At 46.3% G+C, this 21337-nt stretch overlaps 1 protein-coding gene across 2 annotated transcripts in view; it reads left to right on the forward strand.

The window, feature by feature from the left end:
• The window catches only part of LOC140734586 (uncharacterized), a 41433-nt gene that overhangs the window by 8988 nt on the left and 11108 nt on the right, over window positions 1-21337 (forward strand). For both annotated transcript variants that reach the window (XM_073058756.1, XM_073058757.1), the window contains exons 5-10: window positions 967-1272; window positions 6060-6221; window positions 6658-6792; window positions 14595-14679; window positions 17082-17571; window positions 18971-19186. In XM_073058756.1, coding sequence (XP_072914857.1) covers window positions 967-1272; window positions 6060-6221; window positions 6658-6792; window positions 14595-14679; window positions 17082-17571; window positions 18971-19186 — 1394 coding nt within the window. The remainder of the gene's footprint in view (window positions 1-966; window positions 1273-6059; window positions 6222-6657; window positions 6793-14594; window positions 14680-17081; window positions 17572-18970; window positions 19187-21337) is intronic.

The following is a 21337-nucleotide window of genomic DNA, read 5'->3' on the forward strand; positions in this document are numbered from 1 at the left end:
TCAAACTGCAGCATATCCCGTCTTTCCTTGTTATTCAAGACCTCCAGGCCTGGTAGCAAATGGGCATCTTGGTTGGCTTAGGCCAGTTGGGGCGAGGACCTGTCTCCGTGTTGTGTTACTCTGTTAGTAGGGGAGCAGGGGCTGGCTAACTGCACAAATTGGCTGATGGAAAAACCTACATTACAGCAGAGGCTGACTTAAGGACTTTAAAGTCAAAGTCAAGTTTATTGTCGTCTGCACAAGTACACGTGTGCACAGATGCAATGAAAAACTTGCTTATAGTCACATCACCGGCACAGAACATTAAATAAGCAGCATTCACAACATGTTATGAATTATACACAATCTTTACAATAAAGACCACAACTAGGAGAAAAAAGTAAGTGTAATATTGTGAAAAGCGTTCATAGCGTTGTTATACCGAGGTAGTGATTGGGGTTGTGCCGGTTGGGTCAAGAACTGAATGGTTGAAGGGAAGAAGCTGTTCTTGCACCTGGTGGTGTGGGACTTCAGGTTCCTGTAATTCCTGCTTGATGGCAGCATGGCTGGGATGGTGGGGATCTTTGACGGGCGTTAGATGCCTCCTGTAGATACTCATGATGGGGAGGGGTGTATTGGGGCAGAGTCCACAGTGCTCCCTGCAGCTTTTTGTCTTCTGTATCAGACCACGATATGACCAGACATTACAGAGGAGATTCTGCAGGTGCTGAATATCCAGAGGAGCAAACAAAATGCCGGAGGAACTCAGCAGTTCAGGCAGCATCCATGGAGAAGATTAAACAGCCAGCATTTTGGGCCAAGACTCTTCATAGAAAATGTTGATTGTTCACTCCTCTCCATCGAGGCTGCCTGGCCTGACGAGCTCCTCCAACATTTTGTATGTGCGAAGTAATCATACATTACAGCGGAGACAGAACTAAGGACTTCACTGTGTGCGCTGTGTAAATAAGTAATTCTTTCTCCAAGGTGTGGAGCGCAGGCGTATCTATGACATTGTGAACGTCTTGGAGTCTCTCCAACTGGTCAGCCGCGTGGCAAAGAACCAGTACTCCTGGCACGGACTCCTGGGACTCGGGCAGACGCTGGCCGTCCTGAAGCGGAGGGGAGAGCAGCTTGGTTACGTGGAGCAGCTGGCTCACGTCCGTCACCGGGACTTGGAGCTGGAGCTCGACGCAGACGGGGAGGAGAGGAGGGATGCTCCCCAGGAGAACTGGACAGGCTGCCAGGAACCGGCTGGGGATTCACCATCTCCCGAGCCCAAGAGTAAATCAGGTAAGATCAGGTACAGCTAATGCAACTGGAGTCAGGTACCAACTTCTGTTAAACACACTGATAGAGAGCTGTATTCACACAGTCAACACAACCTGGGCTGTGCTTCTCGAGATATTAGCTATGATGAAAATCAAATACAGCTACTGTGGATTCTGGTTAATTGGGACACATTGAGGCCACTACATCTTGGCCCAATTAAGCCGCTGCCTTAATTAACTAAAGTTTCATGGAAATAGTTAAAAGATATAAAGAAGACAAGCTCCTGTTTCAATGAGTAACAGCTTATATATTTAAATGAAATAAAGCATAAAATTAGAACACTATCAATACTACTGCAGTACTATAAAACTGTTTCAGTTCCTAATAGTTATCGATGGAGAGATTTATCCAGTGTACGCTGCCGTGTTTATTTGACTAAATGAACAAAATCAGCACAGACACCAAGTGTAGACAATGGACTGGCTTCATACGATGCTGTTGACAATTGCATCCTCCAAATCTTCATTTTCATTGTAACATTCAAGATAATTGTCACTGCCTTCAAAATTCTTCACAGTTCCTAACTTGTTGAGGAAGTGAAGTTGTTCCATTTTTCACTCCCAGATGTTTCTGGCATCTCCAAGCCTGAATGCTTGAATCCACAGGCAGCAAAACAGTTCTGAATTGTCTTGCTGTTTATTTCTTGCCAACCATCAGTGACAAATGTCACTGCTTTCTGAACACAAGCACATGCAACTGATGCTCTAAGCACAGTACAGTGTCCAGCAGCCACATGATGGACGCTAGTTTAAAACTTACGCAACAGTCCCGATTAAGCAGCCTGATGTCCCAAATAAATTATGGAAATCTCAGCTATTTTATCGATTAATGTTCTTTAAGAATTGTCCCAAATAAGAGGCTGTCAGAGATTAATGGCCCAATTAATCAGAATCCATTGTACTATTAATCAATATTCTTTTGAACAATGTAGGTTTTATTTGTACGTCCATGAAAAGATGCATTTAAACTTCATAAGCCAATAAAAATTAGGGGCAGCTGCTCAGCATTGTAAAAGGCCCTTCAGCCTACCAATTCTGTGCTGACCACGCACCACTATTTACACCTATTTCTGCACTAAACTTGTTTTTATTCTCATCAATGTCGTCCTGATTCTACCCCTCATCCACACACTAGGGGCAATTCACGGCAGCCAGTTAATCTACCAGCTCTGCCCCTGGATTTCTTCTTGTGTTTAGAGATGTAGCATGGAACGGGCTTTTCCAGCCCTTCGAGTAGTACCGCCCAACAGCCCACCGACTTAACCCTAGCCTAATCACAGGACAACCCATTACCCTACCAACCGGTAGGTACATCTTCGGATTGTAGGAGGAAGCCAGAGGAAACCCACAAGGACTAACAAACTTGCAGAGAGCTTTGGAATTGAACTCCGAACTGTGATAGAGTCTCACTAACTGCTGTGCCTCCATGTTCTCTGACTGTATATTCACTGGGTTGAGAATTCCAGAAATTCCTGATTAATTTCTCCAATAAAACGTCAGGAATTATTCAGCAGACATTCCATCAGGACAGCCAGCTCTAAGCAGATTAATTGATGAGAATCTCATTACAGTGCCTGGGGTATTGTGTGGGACTAGTTACTCAGTAATCAGGGTGCATAGACTCAGAACAGAGGGACCCCTAAGGAACTAAGATGAGGAAGAATTTCTTTACCATAGGGTGTGGCAGTCAAGTCATTGGGTATATTTAAAGCAGTGATTGACAGGTTGGTGATTAGCAAGGATGTCAAAGGTCATGGGGAGAGTGGGGATGAGAGGGATAGTAAATCATCCATGATGGAATGGTGGAGCAGAATCAATGGGCTGAATGGCCTAATTCTGTTCCTGTGACTTACGGTTATATAACAAAGAGTGGTGGCACTTAAAGTTCCATCCCTGGGATGGTGAGAGGTGCTATTAAAATGACGTCTATATATGGCCTGAATGTAATGTGGTTGCACAGTTTTGACTGCTGTATGTCAGGGAAGGCTGTTTAAGACATTTGATACCAGCTCAGTTCTGTTAATGATGAGAGCCTCAAGAAGGTGACGTCTGTCATTAAGGATCCTCACCACCCAGGACATGCCCTCTTCTCATTACTAACTTTCGGGAGGAGGTACAGGAGCCCGAAGACGTACCTACGTCAACGTTTTAGGAACAAATTCTTCCCCTCTGCCGCCAGATTTCTGAACGGTCCGTGAACGTGTTCTTTTGCATTATTCAATTATGTTTTATTGTAGCTTCTGGTAGTTCCAGAATCGGGTTTATTATCACTCACATGTTGATTGCTGCAGGTTGCAATTAGAAATACTGTATATTTTTTAAAGTAACCAGTAAGAAGGTAGTTGATGGGCCATTCAGAACTCCGTTCGAGGGTGGCAGGCTTCTTCTCCTGCCACAAAACCGTAAGATAAAGGAGCAGATTTGAGCCTTTCTGCCCATTCGATCATGGCTGATTTATTCCTTCTAAACCCCATTTTCCTGTCTTCTGCCTATAACCTTTGACGTCCTTACTAATCCAGAATCTATCGACCTCTGCTTTAAGGATACCCAGTGACCTGGCTTCCACAGCCATCTGTGACGAAGAATTCCACTGATTCGCCACCCTCTGGCTAAAAAAAAAAATTCCTCCTCACCTCTGTTCTAGAGGGACATCCTTCTATTCTGAGGCTGTGCCCTCAGGTCCTAGACTCCTCCACTATAGGAACCACCCTATCCACGTCCATTCTGTCCTTGCCTTTCAGTATTTGGTAAGTTTCAATGAGGTCTCTCCCCTCCTAAATTCCAGGGAGTCCAGGCCCAGAGTCTTCAAATGTTCCTCTTATATTAACCCTTTCATTCCTGAGGTCATTCCCATGAACCTCTGGACGTTCTCAAATGCCAGCACATCCTTGGGTATGAGGCTCAAATTACTCCCAAGGGTGCTCTGACCAATGCCTTTCAAAACCTCAGCATTACATCCTCGCTTATGTACTCTAGTTTGTGCTAAATGATTGGTAACATCGCATTTGCCTTCCTCACCACTGAGAACAAATTCCACATGTGTCAGTGATTGGGGAGGGGGTACATTTGGGAGACCACTTGGCATCAGTTGTGATTTAGACTGGAGTTTGCTGCCCCCTACTGCCCGTTGAGTGAGGCAGTGGAGAGAACTCTTCACAATATGAGATGTAAGTTCATTCGTCGGTCTTCAGGACACAAGTGTGAAAGAGAACAATTATACTGCTAATCTTTATCCAATGCAGCCATTGTATGAAAACAACCCTCTAAAACACACTGGACAAGTAGCTGTTGAGTTTGGCCATATTCTCACAAGATTAGCTGATAAACATAGACCGATTGATTGTACATAGTGTGACTCTGGGTGCAGAGGTATTTGAATATAAGGTGACTCTGACAGTAATTAATAAGTGACAAGGTGACTCTTGGCAAGAGCAACTCTTCTTGGTAGCAGCAGGGTAGACAAAAGCATAAACATTGATTCCTCCTGGTAATTTCTTTCCAGTTTCTTACCCCCCTGGCTCCGCCTATCAACTTCTAGCCAGTCCTCCTTCCCCTCCCCCACCTTTTTATTCTGGCGTCTTCCACTCCTGAAAGAGGGCCTCGGCCCAAGATGTTGTCTGTTTATTCATTTCCATGGACGCGGCCTGACCTGCGGTGTAGCTCCAGTATTTTGAATGAGTTCCAGCATCTGCAGAACGTTTTGTGTCTGCTGAAACACGATCGGACAGTGGCAGTGTCAGTGTGGGTATGTGGTGTGGAGTGCAAGGGTACAATGGGGGGGGGGTGAATGGTGCTGAAGGGCTGTGGAGAGGGCGGGGGATGATGGGGATATAGTGGTGATGGAGGGAGTTAAATTAGTTCAAACAGTCAAACCACGTGAAGCCAAAACAACTTCACATTAATCTCACTTTCTGTTTATTCCACCCCCCCCCCCACATTTCCCACCCCCTTCCCTCCCTCCTTCAACTTCTCTCCCTCACTTTGTATCGGTTTATTATCTACCGAAAAGCCTGCCATCCCAATGGATCGTTCCAAACGTAAATATGCGGAAGTAGTAATCGGAAAACTGTGGATTATAGTGTTGCAGTTACGGGGGAAGTAAACACATCAAGTGGAAGGGCCATGGCGATGTAGTTTGGGAAATTACGAGTTAATATCTCTTAAGAGAAGTCAGTTCAGGAGTCTGATAACAGCGTTCCAGAAGCCGTCCTTTGTTCTGGTGATTCGTGCTCTCTGGCTTTTGTATCTCCTGCCCAGCAGGAGAAGGAGGCCATTTTGTTGTGTTTCTGTCGATCTCGAAGCACCCTCTCGGGGGGGGGGGGGGGATGGTAGCATAACGGTTAGCATAAGGTTTCACAGCGCCAGTGATCAGGGTTCAATGCCCACCTCTGACTGTTTGGAGTTTGTGCATTCACGCGGCGCTCTCGAGTCCTCCCACAGTCCAAAGACGTGCGGGTTATGGTTAGTAGTTTTTTTTTGGCAGAAGCCTGGTGACACTTGCAGGCTGCACCACACCACGTCCTCTGACTGCATTTGGCATTGACACAAACGGCCCATTTCACTGTATGCTTCAATGTACATGTCACAAATAAAACTAATCTTTTGATGATCCTGGGGCACTGGGATGTGAAAGTGGAGCTAATGGGAGGGAGGTGGGTTTGTGTTGGCTCTAATCACAACTCTCCAAAGTTTGAGCACAGCAGTTGCCGTTCCAAGCTACAACTCCCTCACCCTTCCCTCTCCCTCCAGTGTCCATGAACAGCAGGAAGGACAAGTCCCTCCGCATCATGAGTGAGAAATTCGTGATGCTCTTTCTCGTCGCTGAGCCCAGAACGATCGCCCTCGACGCAGCCGCCAAGATTCTCATTGAGGAAGGTCAGCCGGAGGCTGTGGACAGCAGCAAGTTCAAGAGTAAGTTGGAGGTTGTGTAGTTAAATTGATCTGTAGTCCGACGTTCTGTGGAGACGGACACAGATCCGTCACGGAAAGTTGTTGGCATTTGGTTTGGGCAAGATGGCACCAAGCTGCGGCCTCCGTTGAGGTCATGCCTCCGGTGGTTTTGGGGACGAGGGAGGAGAGGTGGATTCGGATCTGAGTTGTGGGGACTTCTCAGGGGGTGAGAGGTGGGTGGGGTGGTGGTAGTAGAAGGGGACGGGTCAGGGAAGGGAGGGAGGTGTGGAGACTGAAGCAGTGACCTGTATGATTACGGGAGCAGGGGTGGGAACTGCATCTGATATTTTCAGAGACCTCACACTCAAGACTGGCATGGTGATTGTTGTCAGGCCTCCCACTGATATTTCCCCAGCCATTCACTCTCCCCTCTTCTCTTCTCCCGCCACCCATCCAGCAAAGATCCGCAGGCTCTACGACATCGCCAACGTACTGACTAGTTTGGGACTCATCAAGAAGGTCCACATGAATGAACGAGGCCGGAAGCCAGTGTTCCAGTGGGTGGGGCCAGTCTGCCAAGACCAGCCTGATGGTGAGAGCTGTGGGCAATGTATTGATCTGGGTGGTGTGGGCTCCCTGTTGTGAAATCCCTGCCCTTCCCTAACAGCCGAGGGGCATTACTGATGCTACTCCGGTGAACTTGATGAAGAGTGGCTGTGCATTAGAGAAGATTGGGTTTAGAGAACACCAAAGATAGGAATTAGTGTAAATGTGTGTTGTGTCTCTACATGGTGTAATGCTATTACAGTGCCAACAACCTGGGTTTGGCTCTACCGATACCTGTAAGAGCTGTACGTTCTCCCCTTGACCATGTGGGTTTCCTCCCAAATTCCAAGGACACAAGGGTTAGTGAGTTGTGGGAATGTTGGGCTGGGACCGGAAGCGTAGCAACACTTGCTGGCTTCCCCCACCGCAGACTTTGCCGATTTTATGTGACACAAACAATGATTTCACTGTGTGTTTCATTATTTTGATGTACGTGTGACAAATACTGCAAATCACTTTAAGGTCATTATAGGAAGTATGTAGAAGGTGCAGAGGAGAAGATACCAGGATTACAGAACATGTCTTATGAGGAAAGGTGGAGTGAGCTTTGGAGTGTTGGGGGCTGAGAGGTGTATAAGATGATAAAAGGCATAGGTAGTGGACAGACGATGCCCTCATCCCAGGGCAGCGATGGTTAATGCCAGAGGGCATCTTTTTAAAGTGAGTGGAGAACAGTTTAGGATGGGGGTATCGAAGGAGGCAACTCAGGAGAAGGCAGCTGAAATGTCTGAAGGTAGATGAGTCACCTGGGCCAGATGGACCACACACCGGAGTTTTGAAAGTGGTAGCTGAAGAGATTGTGGAGGCATTAGTAGTCAGAGAAAAGTACAGCACAGACACAAGCCCTTCAGCCCATCTAGTCCTTGCCAAACCATTTAAACTGTCTAGTCCCATCAACCTGCTCCAGGATCATAGCCCAGCCATCCATGTACCTATCCAGACTTCCCTTAAACATTGAAATTGAGCTTTGCACGCACCACCTGCACTGGCAGCTCGTTCCACACTTTCACCACCCTCTGAGTGAAGAAGTTTTCCTTCATGTTTCCCTTAAACTTTTCATCTTTCACCCTTAACCCATGACTACTTGTTGCAGTCGCACCCAATCTCAGTGGAAAAGCCTGCTTGCATTTACCCTAACTATACCCCTCATAATTTTGCATACCTCCATCAAAGTTCCCCTCATTTCTTGCGCTCCAGGGAATAAAGTCCTAACCTATAACTCAGATCCTCAAGTTCTGGCAAAATCTTTACTGTATCTATACCCTTCATAATTTTATATACCTCTATCAAATCTCCCCTCAATCTTCTACGTTCTAAATAGTACAGTCCTAAACTCTTCAATCTTTCCTTATAACTGAGGTCCTCCAGTCTCAGCAATATTCTTGTAAATTTGCTCTGTACTCTTGCAACTTTATTTCCATCTTTTCTGTAGGTCAGTAACCAAAACTGCACACAATACTCCAAATTAGGCCTCACCAACATCTTATAAAACGTCAACATCCCATCTGCTGTACTCTGTATTGATTTATAGAGCCAAAAGCTTTATGTCCCAACCTGTGCCGCCACTTTCAATGAGTTATAGGCCTGTGTTCGCAGATCCCTTTTTTTCTCTACCGTGCTCCTCAGTGCCCCACCGTTCACTGCGTAAGACCTACCTGCTTGGTCCTACCGAAGGGCAAAACCATGCAGTTGTCTGCGTTAAGTTCCTTCTGCCTTTTTTCCAGCTGATCCAGATCCCACTACGAGCTCTGATTGTCTTCCTTGCTGTCCACTGCACCCCAACCTTGGTGTCATCTGCAAATTTGCTGATTCAGTTAACCACATTATCATCCAGATCATTGATATCGATGACAAACAACAATGGACCCAGCACTGATCCCTGCGGCACTCCACTAGTCACAGGCCTCCAGTCGCTGAGGCAACCCTCTGATACCAATCTCTGGCTTCTTCAACATCCAATTTCCTATCTCATCTTGAACCTTCTTGACCGACTTCCCATGTAGGGCCTTGTCAAATGCCTTGCTAAAATCCATGTAGGTATCATTCACTGCCTTGCCTTCATCATTTTTCCTGGTAACATCCTCAAAAAAAAGATTGGTTAGACACTACCTATCATGCACAAAGCCATGCTGACTGTCCTTAATCAGTCCATGTCTATCCAAATACTCGTATATCCCGTCCCTCAGAATACCTTCCAGTAACTTTCCCACTACTGATGTTGGGCTCACTGGCCTATAATTTCCGGGTTTATTTTAAGAGCCTTTCTTAAATCGTAAAACATCATTAGCTATCCTCCAATCCTTCAGTACCTCATCTGTCACTAGATTCTAGGATGGTTCTGGAGGGTTGGAAAATTGAAAATGTCACGCCACTCTTCAAGAACGGAGGGAGGCAGAAGAAAGAAAATTATAGGCCAGTTAGCCTGACCTCAATAGTACGCAAGATGTTGGAGTCCATTGCTAAGGAATTGGTTTGGGGGCACATGAGAAATAGACCAAAGTCAGCATGGTTTCCTTAAGAGAAAATTTTGCCTGACAAATCTGTTATAAATCTTTGAGAGTTGGTGGATGTTTACTTGGATTTTCAGAAAGCCTTTGACAAGGTTGAAAGCACTTAAACAAGATAAGAGCCCGTGGTATAACAGGAAAGATACTTGCATGGATAGAAGATTGTCTCCTGCCAGTCAGCCAAAGAGTGGGTATAAAGGTGGCCTTTTCTGGGTGGGTGCCGGTGACAAGTGGTTTTCAGCAGGGGTTGGTGTTGGCACCATTAGGATGATTTGAATGAAGGAATTGATGACTTTATGGGCAACGCGAAAATAGGTGGAAGAGCAGGGAGTCTACAGAAGGATTTAGACAAATTCAAAGAATGGGTAAAGAAGTGACAAATGGAATACAGTGTAGGGTAGTCTGGTCATGCACTTCGGTAGAAGGAAAAAAGATGTAGACTATTTTCTAAGTGGGGACAATTTCTGAAATCAGAGATAGGGGTCCCCACGCAGACATCCCTAAAGGTTAATTTGCAGGTTGAGTCGGTGGTAAGGAAGAAGGACTAGAATATATTCAGCAAGGATGATGTGCTGTGGCTCTATAAGGCATTGATCAGACTGCACGGAGTATCGTGAGCAATTTTGGACCCTTGTCTAAGAAGGTGTGCTGGCATTGGAGATGATTCAGAGTAGGTTCATGAGAATTATTGCAGCAATGAAAGGGTTAACATGCAACGTGGCTCTGGGTCTGTACTCACTGGAGTTTAGAAGAATGAGGGAGAATTTTATTGAAAGGCTTAGACAGAGTGGATGTGGATAGGATGTTTCTGACAGTGGGGGAGTCAAGGACAAGAGGGCACCAAATAGAGGGATGTCTCTTTACGAAAGAGATAGGGGGATTTCTTTAGCCAGATGGTGGAGAATCTGTGGAAATCGTTGCCATAGACAGCTGTGGAGGCAAGTCATTGGGTATATTTAAAGCGGCAGTTGATAGTTTCTTAATTAATCGGTGTCAAATATGGGGGAATAGGCAAGAGAATTGGGTTGAGAGGAATAATAACTCAGCCTCGATGGAATAGTGGAGCAAACACTGGGCCAAGTGCCCTAATTCTGCTCCAATGTCTTATGATCATATGGTAGTTTTTTTTTAAGAGTGTGGTGGATGTGCCAGGGTCACTGCCAGGGTTGATGGTGGAGGCAAATATGGTGTACACATTTAGGCCTTAGATAGGCACATGGATGACAGAAAACTGGAGGGCTTTTCTCTGTGGAGAGGAAAGGGTTAGATTGATCATGGAGCAAGTTTATCTAGGTTGGTAAAACATCGTGGGCCAAAGTGTGCTGTGCTGTTCTATGTATGCACGATAATTAGCAAAGATTTGTTCAAAGTAAATTTATTATCAAATTATGTATATGTCACCTTGAGATTCATTTTCTTGCAGGCATTTACATGAAAGGAGAAATACAATGGTATTTTACAAGGTGCTACACAAAAGCAATGTGAAAAATAACATGCAAATGAAAATAAGACTGAGAAGATGAGTTGTAAAGTGCTCTTGAAAGTGAGTCTGTAGGTTGCGGAATCAGTTCAGAGTTGCGGTGAGTGAAGTTACCCACACCGGTTCAGGAGCCTGTTCAGGAACCGGTTCAGGGGTAATTACTGTTCCTGAACCTGTTGGTGTGGGTCCTGAGGCTTCTGTACCTCCTGCAAGGCGACTGAAGAGCCTGTTTACTTGCTGCTTAGCCCCATAAGCACTCTGGCTCAGTCAACTGAGGAAACAATTAAGAGCCAACCGCATTAGCAAGCCTGGCCAACGTATCCAGAAAACAGCGCAGATGTCTTCTCCAAAGGACATCGGTGAAGCAGACCATTCAGATTTTCCTAATCCAGTTACTGATACCGTCTTTTCACTTTCCAGACTCATTTAATTATGTGTATTTAATCTCTCCGTCTGCCTCAGCAGGATTCAAACCCATGGATCCGGGTCACTGCAGGGCAGTAACTTCAAGTGCTTCCGTTTGACGTCAGAATCAAATGTATTACCGCTGATTCAAATGCAGTGAAGGCCAGTGTTTTGTGGCAGCAGTACAGTGTAAAGACACAGTAACCACAAATTTTTAACAATTAGTGCAAAAACAAAAGTTTAAAAACAAGGTAATGTTGGGGAATCTCTTGGCGGAGGGGAGGAAGCTGCAGGGTAGCACAGCAGTCAGTGCAATTGCCTTACAGCGCCAACAGTCGTGGACTGGGGATCAATTCTCACTGTGTTCTGGAATAAGTAAGGAGTTCGTACATTCTCCCTGTGGCTGCGTCGGTTTCCTCCAGCTGCTCCCAAATTCCAAAGACGTACAGGTTTGGGTTAGTAAATTTTTGGCGGTGGAAGCACGACAGCTACTTATGAGCTGCCTCTAGCGCAGCCCCAGGACTGCGTTGCTCGATGACGCGTTTCACTGTGTTTCGAGGCACGTGTGACAAGTGAAGCTGATTTGCGAGCGTGTGTGCACCTCCTCCCTGATGGGACTTGCCCTTTTCCTGTGATTCCCGGATAAGCTGGGTCACATGGATGAATCCAGTGTTTGCTTTGTGGACGGTATCGTGGTTGGTTGCTCACAGCCTGGTACAGAAACACCGATGTGTAGAAATGGAAATGCTTCCGAAGAGTGGTGGATTTAGCCCAGCCCGTCACAGGAAAAGCCCTCCCCACCACTCAGCACATTTACATGGAGTGTTGCCATCATCCATCATCAAGGGCCCCCACCATCCAGGCCGTTCTCTCTTCTCACAGCTGCCATTGGGAAGGAGGTACAGGAGCCTCAACACCCACACCACCAGGTTCAGGAACAGTTATTACCCTTTAACTGTCAGGCCCCTGGACCAGCGTGGATAATTTCAGTCACCTCAACACTGAAGTGATTCCACAACATATGGGCTCACTTTCAAGGATTCTACAACTCGCCTTCTCAATGCTTATTTACTTTTTTTTGTATTTGCACAATTTGTCTTTTGCACCTTGGTTGTTAGCTTTTGTGTAGTTCTTCATGATGCTATTGTAGTTTCTTCTACTGTGAATGCCTGCAATAAAATGGATCTCGGCTAGAATATGGTGACATACATGTACTTTGATAATTTATTTGAACTTTGACCATTGTTAGAGTGAAGCACTGTTTTGATTCTCTACACAGGTTTGGCAGGTCACTCTGCTGTCTTGTCCATTATGTCCGATGCCACAGAAATGGCCACGCCAGTCACTGTGAATGGAGGGAGGAGAATGTTTAGTCAAGGGGCGATTGGTTCTCTAAACAGTGCCCCGGCCAAACAGTTGAAAACTCAGTCACCACCCTGTGGTCCTCAAAGAGACAGAAAAGGTGTGTCTTCGGTATAAGGACTGGACTGTCCCTGGCCATAACCAACCTCTTTCTGTCACCCTCTTCAATGGACTTCAAACTTGCCTATGCTCCAGCCTATTTGCTATCTCGTCAAGAATTCCCGCCGTTTTCAACTCTGAACTTGCTACATTCAAGAGATCCCATGTGTCAGTAGACACAACACGCACAATTTTGGTCCTCCTTGGTGCCATAGAGCACGACAGCACAGAAAAAGGCCCATCTCATCAATGCCAAACAGTTACTCTGCCAAATCCTATCGACCCACAGCTCTCCATCCCCCTTCCATCAATGTACTTCTCTGAATTTCTCTAAAATGCTGAAATCAAACCTGCCTCCACCACATCTGCTCACAGCTTGTTCCACAGTCACCCCACCCTCTGAGTGGAGGTTCCCTTTAAACCTTTCACCCTTAACCTCCAACCTCTTCCTAGCCTCACACAACCTCAGTGGAAAAAGCCTGCTTGCATTTACCCCTCATAATTTTATAGACCTCCATCAAATCTCCCCTCATTCTCCTACACTCTAAAGTCCTAACCTATTTGACCTTTCCCTATAACAAGTTCCAACAGCATCCTTATAATTTTTTCAGTACTCTTTTAATCTTATTGATATCTTTCCTGTAAGTAAGTGACCAGAACTGCACACACTGCTATAAATTAGGCCTCTCTAATATCTTGTACAACTTCAACAAACATTACAATCCCTATACCTAATAGTCTAATTTTTGAAGGCCAGTGTGCCAGAAGCTCAGTTTATGATCTTCTCTACCTGTGACCCTCTACTGCACTCCACTGTGCAAGTCCTACCCTGGTTTGTCCTTCCAAAGTGCAACACCTCACACTTGTCTGCAGTAAATGGATACCAAGTGTTGGAAGGTGTGCCCAGAAGAGATTTGTTAGGATCATTCCTGGGATAAGAAGATTGTCCTACCACAGGCAGCCTAAGAAATTAATCTATATACTTTCAAGCTTAGATGAATGAGGGGCAATTTTTTTTTTTCAAGCATGCAGGATATTGGGGGGGTTTGAAAGGTTAGATGTTTCTGCTAGTGGGAGAGTGTGGATCAAGGGAGCACAGTTACAGAATATGGTGAGACTGAGTGGGAACTTCTCACGGGGGTTGGGATCTCTGAACCTCTCTACCTGGTAGGTATGGAGAAAGGTGCAGATCAAGGAGAACTGGACTAAAAGAATCAGATTCAGGTTTATAATCTCTGACATTGTGAAATTTGTTTTGTGGCAGCAACAGTGCAATAGATAAAATTAACTACAACCTGCAATGTATTTTATTAACAAATTAAGTAAGTACTGCAGATGAGGAGCAAGGAGAGATCAGGCCAGTGTAGCTGATGGCATTGAATGGTGAGGCATGATTGAGGGGCAGAGTGGACCACCATGCATGTAAAGGCAGTGCTCAGGAGCAGGAGTTGACCGTTTTGAGACAATAGTGACAGGAAAGGAACTCGTCTGACTGAACCACCTGGTCTAATCCGGTCTACAGAACTCTGTTTCTTTAACCGTTGTTATGAAGGGTAAAAACAGAAATTGTTGTAAGTAATTCAGCCTGAACTGTTGGCTCATTTTCTCTGTCTGTGGTTCTCACCTGAGTGTATCCAGCATTTTATTTTGGTTTGCCAGCATCTAGTTGTTGGTTTTTTTTTTGTAAATTCTATTTGTATTGGTTAGGTTATAGAATTCCTGTGTGTGTTGGGCTCCCTTTCTTTCTCAGCCCCCCTCTCACAAGTGGGGGGGGGGCAGGATAGAGCACAAGAGTGGGGGGTCAGAGAGCACGCCCGTCCCCTCACTGTCTGCCAGTCCCTCCCGTTGGCCAGCCTACTTCCCCTCTCATCCATCTTCTGCCTCACTCTGTACTTTTGACTGCAATTAATTCCTTGCCATGGCTTTCTCCTGCAGCAAGAGCGCTGGATGCGGTGGACTCCTCCGGTAAAATGGCGCAGCTGGTTGCAGCTTGTAAGCTGCAGTTTGAAGAAGACAATAAGTAAGTTGTTTCTGTGTTTGTCCCTCCCCGAACCCCGCCCACTCTCCCTGACCCAGACACACACTGGGGCAGCCTATGACTGGAATCCGGCTCATTGTGGATGGGGCAGCACCGCGGTGCAGCCGATAGAGTTGCTGCTGCTTCACATGGTCAGAGAATCTGGTTCCGCTGTCAGTGTGGAGTCTGCATGCTCTCCCAGTGACTGTACAGTGCTCAGGTTTCCTGCCCCGTCCCAAGGCTGTGCGGGTTGGTGGATAATTGGCTGCCATCGGTTGCCCTGCTGTGGGGGTGAGGGATAGTTGATGGAGATGTCGGAGAAATAAAATGGGATCAGTGTTGGACTAGAATAAATGGGTTTTCATGGAGTTGATGGGCTGAAGGGCCTGTCTCTCGTATCTCTTTGAATCTAATTTATATTGTGCAGTGAGAGTGAAATGAAAACGCATGGTAGATGTACAGTATAACTGATAGCATAGTATTTAATTAATCTTTTTAACAATGCTTCGGGGTATACTTCGTCAGAATAAAAGGGGCATAATTAGACAAGAAATTGATAACCCAGAAGTAGGAAGAAATGTTGGATAAAGAGTTAGTGTAAACTGCCGTTTAAAGAAGACGACAAGGTTTAGGGAGAGGAAACGTACGTCCAGCAATTGGAGGCGCTACCAGATAACAAAACAGAATGCACAGAGGGTGAATGAGGCCCTTGGGATTACGTACAACCATGTTCAGATGAGTGTCAGGTGAAACAAATAGCCTTTTGCCTCTGGATTCTCACTGGGAAATGGTTTGTTCCCTCTGGGTTCTCACCGGGAAAGGGTTCGTTCCCTCTGGGTTCTCACCGGGAAAGGGTTCGTTCCCTCTGGGTTCTCACCGGGAAAGGGTTCGTTCCCTCTGGGTTCTCACCGGGAAAGGGTTCGTTCCCTCTGGGTTCTCACCGGGAAAGGGTTCGTTCCCTCTGGGTTCTCACCGGGAAAGGGTTCGTTCCCTCTGGGTTCTCACCGGGAAAGGGTTCGTTCCCTCTGGGTTCTCACCGGGAAAGGGTTCGTTCCCTCTGGGTTCTCACCGGGAAAGGGTTCGTTCCCTCTGGGTTCTCACCGGGAAAGGGTTCGTTCCCTCTGGGTTCTCACCGGGAAAGGGTTCGTTCCCTCTGGGTTCTCACCGGGAAAGGGTTCGTTCCCTCTGGGTTCTCACCGGGAAAGGGTTCGTTCCCGCTGGGTTCTCACCGGGAAAGGGTTCGTTCCCTCTGGGTTCTCACCGGGAAAGGGTTCGTTCCCGCTGGGTTCTCACCGGGAAAGGGTTCGTTCCCGCTGGGTTCTCACCGGGAAAGGGTTCGTTCCCGCTGGGTTCTCACCGGGAAAGGGTTCGTTCCCGCTGGGTTCTCACCGGGAAAGGGTTCGTTCCCGCTGGGTTCTCACCGGGAAAGGGTTCGTTCCCGCTGGGTTCTCACCGGGAAAGGGTTCGTTCCCGCTGGGTTCTCACCGGGAAAGGGTTCGTTCCCGCTGGGTTCTTACTGGGAGAGACAGATTAGGAAGGAGCAGAGGGTGGTGAAGGTTTCGGACCTGGGCTGAAGTAACTGTGGTTAGTTTGGACGAGTGGAAGGAGACAGTTTTGTGTTAATATCAGGCAGGAGTCTTACATCCGACACCACCAGGTTCAGGAACAGTTTTACCTTACAACCATTAGACTGTCGAACCAGTGCAAATAACCTCACTCACCTCAATGCTGACCTGGTCCCACAGCCTACAGCATCACTTTCAAACACTCTCAGCTCATATTCTCATTACTTTTTATTTATACAGTTTGTCGTCTTTTGTACATTGGTTGTTTGTCAATCTTTGTTTATCTATAGCTTTTAATAAAAGATCAATTGCATCTCTTTTTTCCTGTAAGTACCTGCAAAAAAAGTGGGTGGCACGATAGTGTAATGCTTTGCATAACACTAATCCAGCGTCAGCAGCCTAGGTTCAAATCTGCCGCTGTGCGTAAAGAGTCTGCACTCTCCCCAGGTTTCTCCTGCATGCTCAGGTTTCCTCCCATGTTCCAAAAACGTGGGTTGCTAAGTTAGAAACATAGAAAACCTACAGCACAATACAGGCCCTTCGGCCCACAATGCTGTGCCGAACATGTACGTACTTTAGAAATTACCCATAACCCTATTTTTCTAAGCTTCATGTATCTGTCCAAGAGTCTCTTAAAGACCCTATCATTTCCACTCCACCATCAAGTTAATTGATCAATGGGGTGGCGTGGGCTCTTTGAGCCAGAAGCATGCTGTATCTCCGAATTTAGAAAAATATTCTCGAGGCAGTATATGCCAATTTATGTGTACTTCGATAAATTTGAACTTTTGAGTTACTCTTACTGAAGCAGCTCAACTTTTCTCCTCCTGTACTTGCCAGGAACTCTGAGTCCCGCCCAAGGGGTGGAGTTAGCCAACCAGAGACCGCTCCCTTGCTGGTCGCCTCTTCCGTTGCCTCCCTCGCAAAGCTCCCGGCCCTGTCTGACCAACTGTGGGCTTCCTGCCTTCCCGCGAAGGGTTCCGCCGTGCCCCAGGCCACTGCACCTGGCTCGGACGAAGGCTGCTCCATTTTCCGCAGGGGCCAGCCCTTCATCCTGCTACAGGGCCTGCCCTCGACTCCCGTCCTCGTGATGTACGGCAACGTGGATGCTAGCACGGAGCCCTGGCCGTCTGAACGAGAAGGGGTATCGCCACTCGGGTGCAGGGAGCAGAAGGCTGGAGTTTGCCGTAAGCGCAGTCCTGCACAACAGCACTCAGCCCCTTACGGACAAGAGCAAGACAGTGAACCGTACACAAAACGGCAGAAAGCTCTCGGTTCCATTGAGGGTGAATCAGCCGGGAGCTTAGCTTCAGTACAATCTGCAGACAAGGTACGAAGTTGAAACAGAACGTTATTGATTGTATTAAATAATCCTCTATTTGCAGCTCTTTAATACAGTGGATTCTGGTTAATTGGGTCACATCAGAACCGGTGCATTTAGACTCAATTAAGCGGCTGCCCCAATTTGCTGAAATTTCATGGAAATAGTTAAAAAGGTATAATAAAGACAAGCTGAGTAGCACATTATATATTTAAATGAAGTACAAAACAAATTAGATCACTACCAATACTACTACAGTACTGAAAAACTGTATATTTCCTAATATTGATGGAGAAATTAATTCCGTGTTCGCTGCCGTGTTCTTTTGACTAAATGAATAAACTCAGCACAGACACCAGTGTAGTTAACGACCTGTCTTCATAAAATTCTTTCAATTGCATCTTACAAATCTTCATTTGTAACATTCAAGATGGTTGTTGACACCTTTAAATTATTCGTAGTTCATAACTTGTTGAAGTAGTGAAATAGTTTAGCTGTTTCTGATGTCTCCAAGCCTGACTGCTTGAAACTGCAGTGAACAAAACAATTCAGAATTGTCCTGTTCCTGAGTTCTCACCAACTCTGTGACAAAAATCCCTGCTTTTTGAACACAAACACAACTGCTGCAATTTTAAAAACTTTGCTCGAAGCATGGCGTATTGTCTAACAGCCATTTGAGTGTGCGTGACTGAAGCTAGTTAGAAACTGTTTGGCAACAGTCTCCTGTCTCAAATAAATAAAGGAAATCCCAGCGATGCGCTCAGAACGCGGCAGGAACTCAGCAGGCCAGGCAGCACCTATGGAAAAGAGTATGGTCGACGTGTCGGGCCAAGACCCTTCACCAGGACTGATTTCCAGCATCTGCCCGCTTTTTCTCGTTTCAGAATGCCAGGTATTTTCTCAATCGCTTTTTGTTCATTAGGAGTTGTCCCAAATAAGCAGCTGCCCCAGTTAACCAATGGTCCAATGAACCAGAATTCACTGCATACATATTTTCCCAATAACACTTTCAGGTGCACAAATCTATTTTTTGCCGTAATTTCAATTACCATTGCTTAAAGAAGGGTCTCAGCTCGAAACATCAACTGTTCATTTCCATAAATGCTGCCTGTCCCGCTGAGCTCCTGCGCTGCTCTGGATTTCCAGCATCCGCAGAATTTCCTGATGAGGAATTTGAGCATACTCAAGGTTACCGATAGGTCGTTATCTGATTAATGTCAACAACAATAGTGAATTTCTGTATAAAAATGGCACTTTGTTCAGATTTCAGAACGGCTGTTCTACTTCTGCACAAATAGATGAATGATTGAGAAACAAAAGAGAGTTTTCAAAGTTTCCATTTAATCAGTGATGACACCTGAATACTGTTTTTGTATATTTAACTCATTTCTGTATTTATTCTGCAAAGGAGCCATCACTCCAGCACAGAGCTCTGGACAGTAGTTCGGAGTGCTCGATCGTGGTTACTGGGACCTCCACTCAGTCCCCAACTCGTGGACCGGCAGTTAGGTCTGTCTCGATGGGAGCACAGGAGGAGGAGAAACCAAATCACTCGAGGACGCTAGAGAATGGCTCCGCAGAACTGCCCTCAGCAACGCCTCGAGTGAACAACAGGATTCAGGAGGTGGGTTAGGGGAGACCTTCTCCAGGGGCCTGGTCTTACTTGGGGTTGGTGTCCAACTGGGTGGGCAGAGAAGGGAAAACGAATGGCCACGGTCTTTTTTCTCCCCTGGCCAATGAAGTCTGAAACTAGAGAGCATGGGTTTGAGGTGAAAGGAGAGAATTCTAAAGCAGGGCCTGAGGAACAACTCAGCCTACCTGTGTCTGCACGGGTTTCCTCCCACATCCAAAATGCAGCTTGGTGGGTTAATTAGCGACGGTAAATTGTGCCTCGTGTAGGTGAGGAGTGCAATTTGGTGAGAACCGATGGAATGTGGGGAGTATTTTTTTATTTTAATGAGATCAGCGTAGGATGAGTGTAACAGTAAGTGAATATAGATCATCAGACGCAGCACGGGCCAAGCCATTGGGCCTACGATGTGCTAACTCTGCCAGTTTACACAAAATGTTCTCCTGTGTATCACCCATAATCCCTCCATCCCCTTCTTATTCACGTGTCTGTCTAAAAGCCTCTTAAACTCCACCTTACTGCCTGATTTCACAGCTTCCCCTGGTAACCCACTCCAGAGAGCTATTGCTCTCAGTTTTTAAAAAAAAAAAAAATAACTTGCCCCTCACATTCTTTAAACTTCCAACCCTCAATCAAGGTTTAAAGCATGTCCTCGGGTGCTTGACATTCTGCCCAGGGGAGCATCGGAGAATTCACAGCAGCCAATTCAGTTCCCGGCTCAGAAAGCTACAGGCCTGTTGCTGAAGACAATCCCACCACACTGATCGAGTATGGCTCCATGAATGAGTGATACGTTTCCATATTTTCTTCAGACACTTGATCCAGCAAGACTGTGCTAGCTCTCTGGGCAATTCCACTCCCCATTAGAATCACAGAGCACAGATAGGGAAAAGACTCTGACTGTCTACCAATGTTCTCTCTAATCTGAATGACCAAGGTGCTCAAAAATCTTATGCTGTGCAATTTTTTGCACAGTGACAATGTGCGCACTGAATTTTTCTCGTAGCTGCACGTTTCCTGATCTCAGTGCAGCAGTTTCTACTGTTTCATTGAGCCATGCTGCTTTAAATGAACTAGCTGTTCTTCAACGCTTCACGCCCTGTGCCTCTTTGGAATTCGACATAGTGAGTCAATAATTTTTTCAATAAAAACAGTACAAATAAACCAGTTCTAAAATCTGTAGACAAATCATCGCAAATTCCATGTTGTCAACACCATTTGCATCAGAAACCGGAAACGGAAATGCGATTGTATACGATGTGAAATATATTTGCCAGCGAGGTGGAGGGTGACAACCATTTCTGCAGTTTAAATTCCTTTGTGCGCTATACACCTTAGCGGGAACATTGCTGTCCGCTCCATCTATGCTCTCATGATTTTGAGAAACCCCTGTCCCATTTCCCTCAGCCTCTGATGCACCACGTTTGTGTGGCCGTGGTGTTTGACGGTCGGTGTATTCTTGGCATTGTAGTCACATGTACCGTGAAAAGGCTTTCTATTATGTGGATTCGGATTGTTCCACACAACTACACTGAGGCAGTAAAAAGAAAATGGAGAAGCAACAGCCCAACCTGGCTCGCCTCCAACCTGATGGCAGGAATATTGACTCCCTGGTCCACACATCCCTCCCCACAGATCTCCCACCCAGCATTTATCCCTGCAAGCGTAAGTGCTACACCTGTCCCTACACCTCCTCTCTTACCACCATTCAGGGCCCCAAACAGTCCTTCCAGGTGAGGCAACACTTCACTACTGAGGCTGTTGGGGTCATCTATTGCATCTGGTGCTCCCGGTGCAGCCTCCTCTACATCGGCCAGACCCGACGCAGATTGGGGGACCACTTGTCGAGCACAACAGACAGGATCTCCCGGTTGCCACCCACTTCAACTCTGCTTCACATTCCCATTCAGATATGTCCAAACATGGCCTCCTCTACTGCCATGATGAGGCCAAACTCAGGTTGGAGGAGCAACACCTCATATACCGTCCGGGTAGTCTCCAGCCCCTTGGCATGAACATTGAATTCTCCAACTTCCAGTAATTCCCTCCCCCTCCCTTCCCCCATCCCACTTTCACTCTGCCTCCTCCTCCAGCTGCCTATCACCTCCCTCATGATTCTGCCTTCTTCTACTACCCATAGTGCTT

Source organism: Hemitrygon akajei, chromosome 10 (genome assembly GCF_048418815.1).
Source record: "Hemitrygon akajei chromosome 10, sHemAka1.3, whole genome shotgun sequence".
NCBI lineage: Eukaryota > Metazoa > Chordata > Chondrichthyes > Myliobatiformes > Dasyatidae > Hemitrygon > Hemitrygon akajei.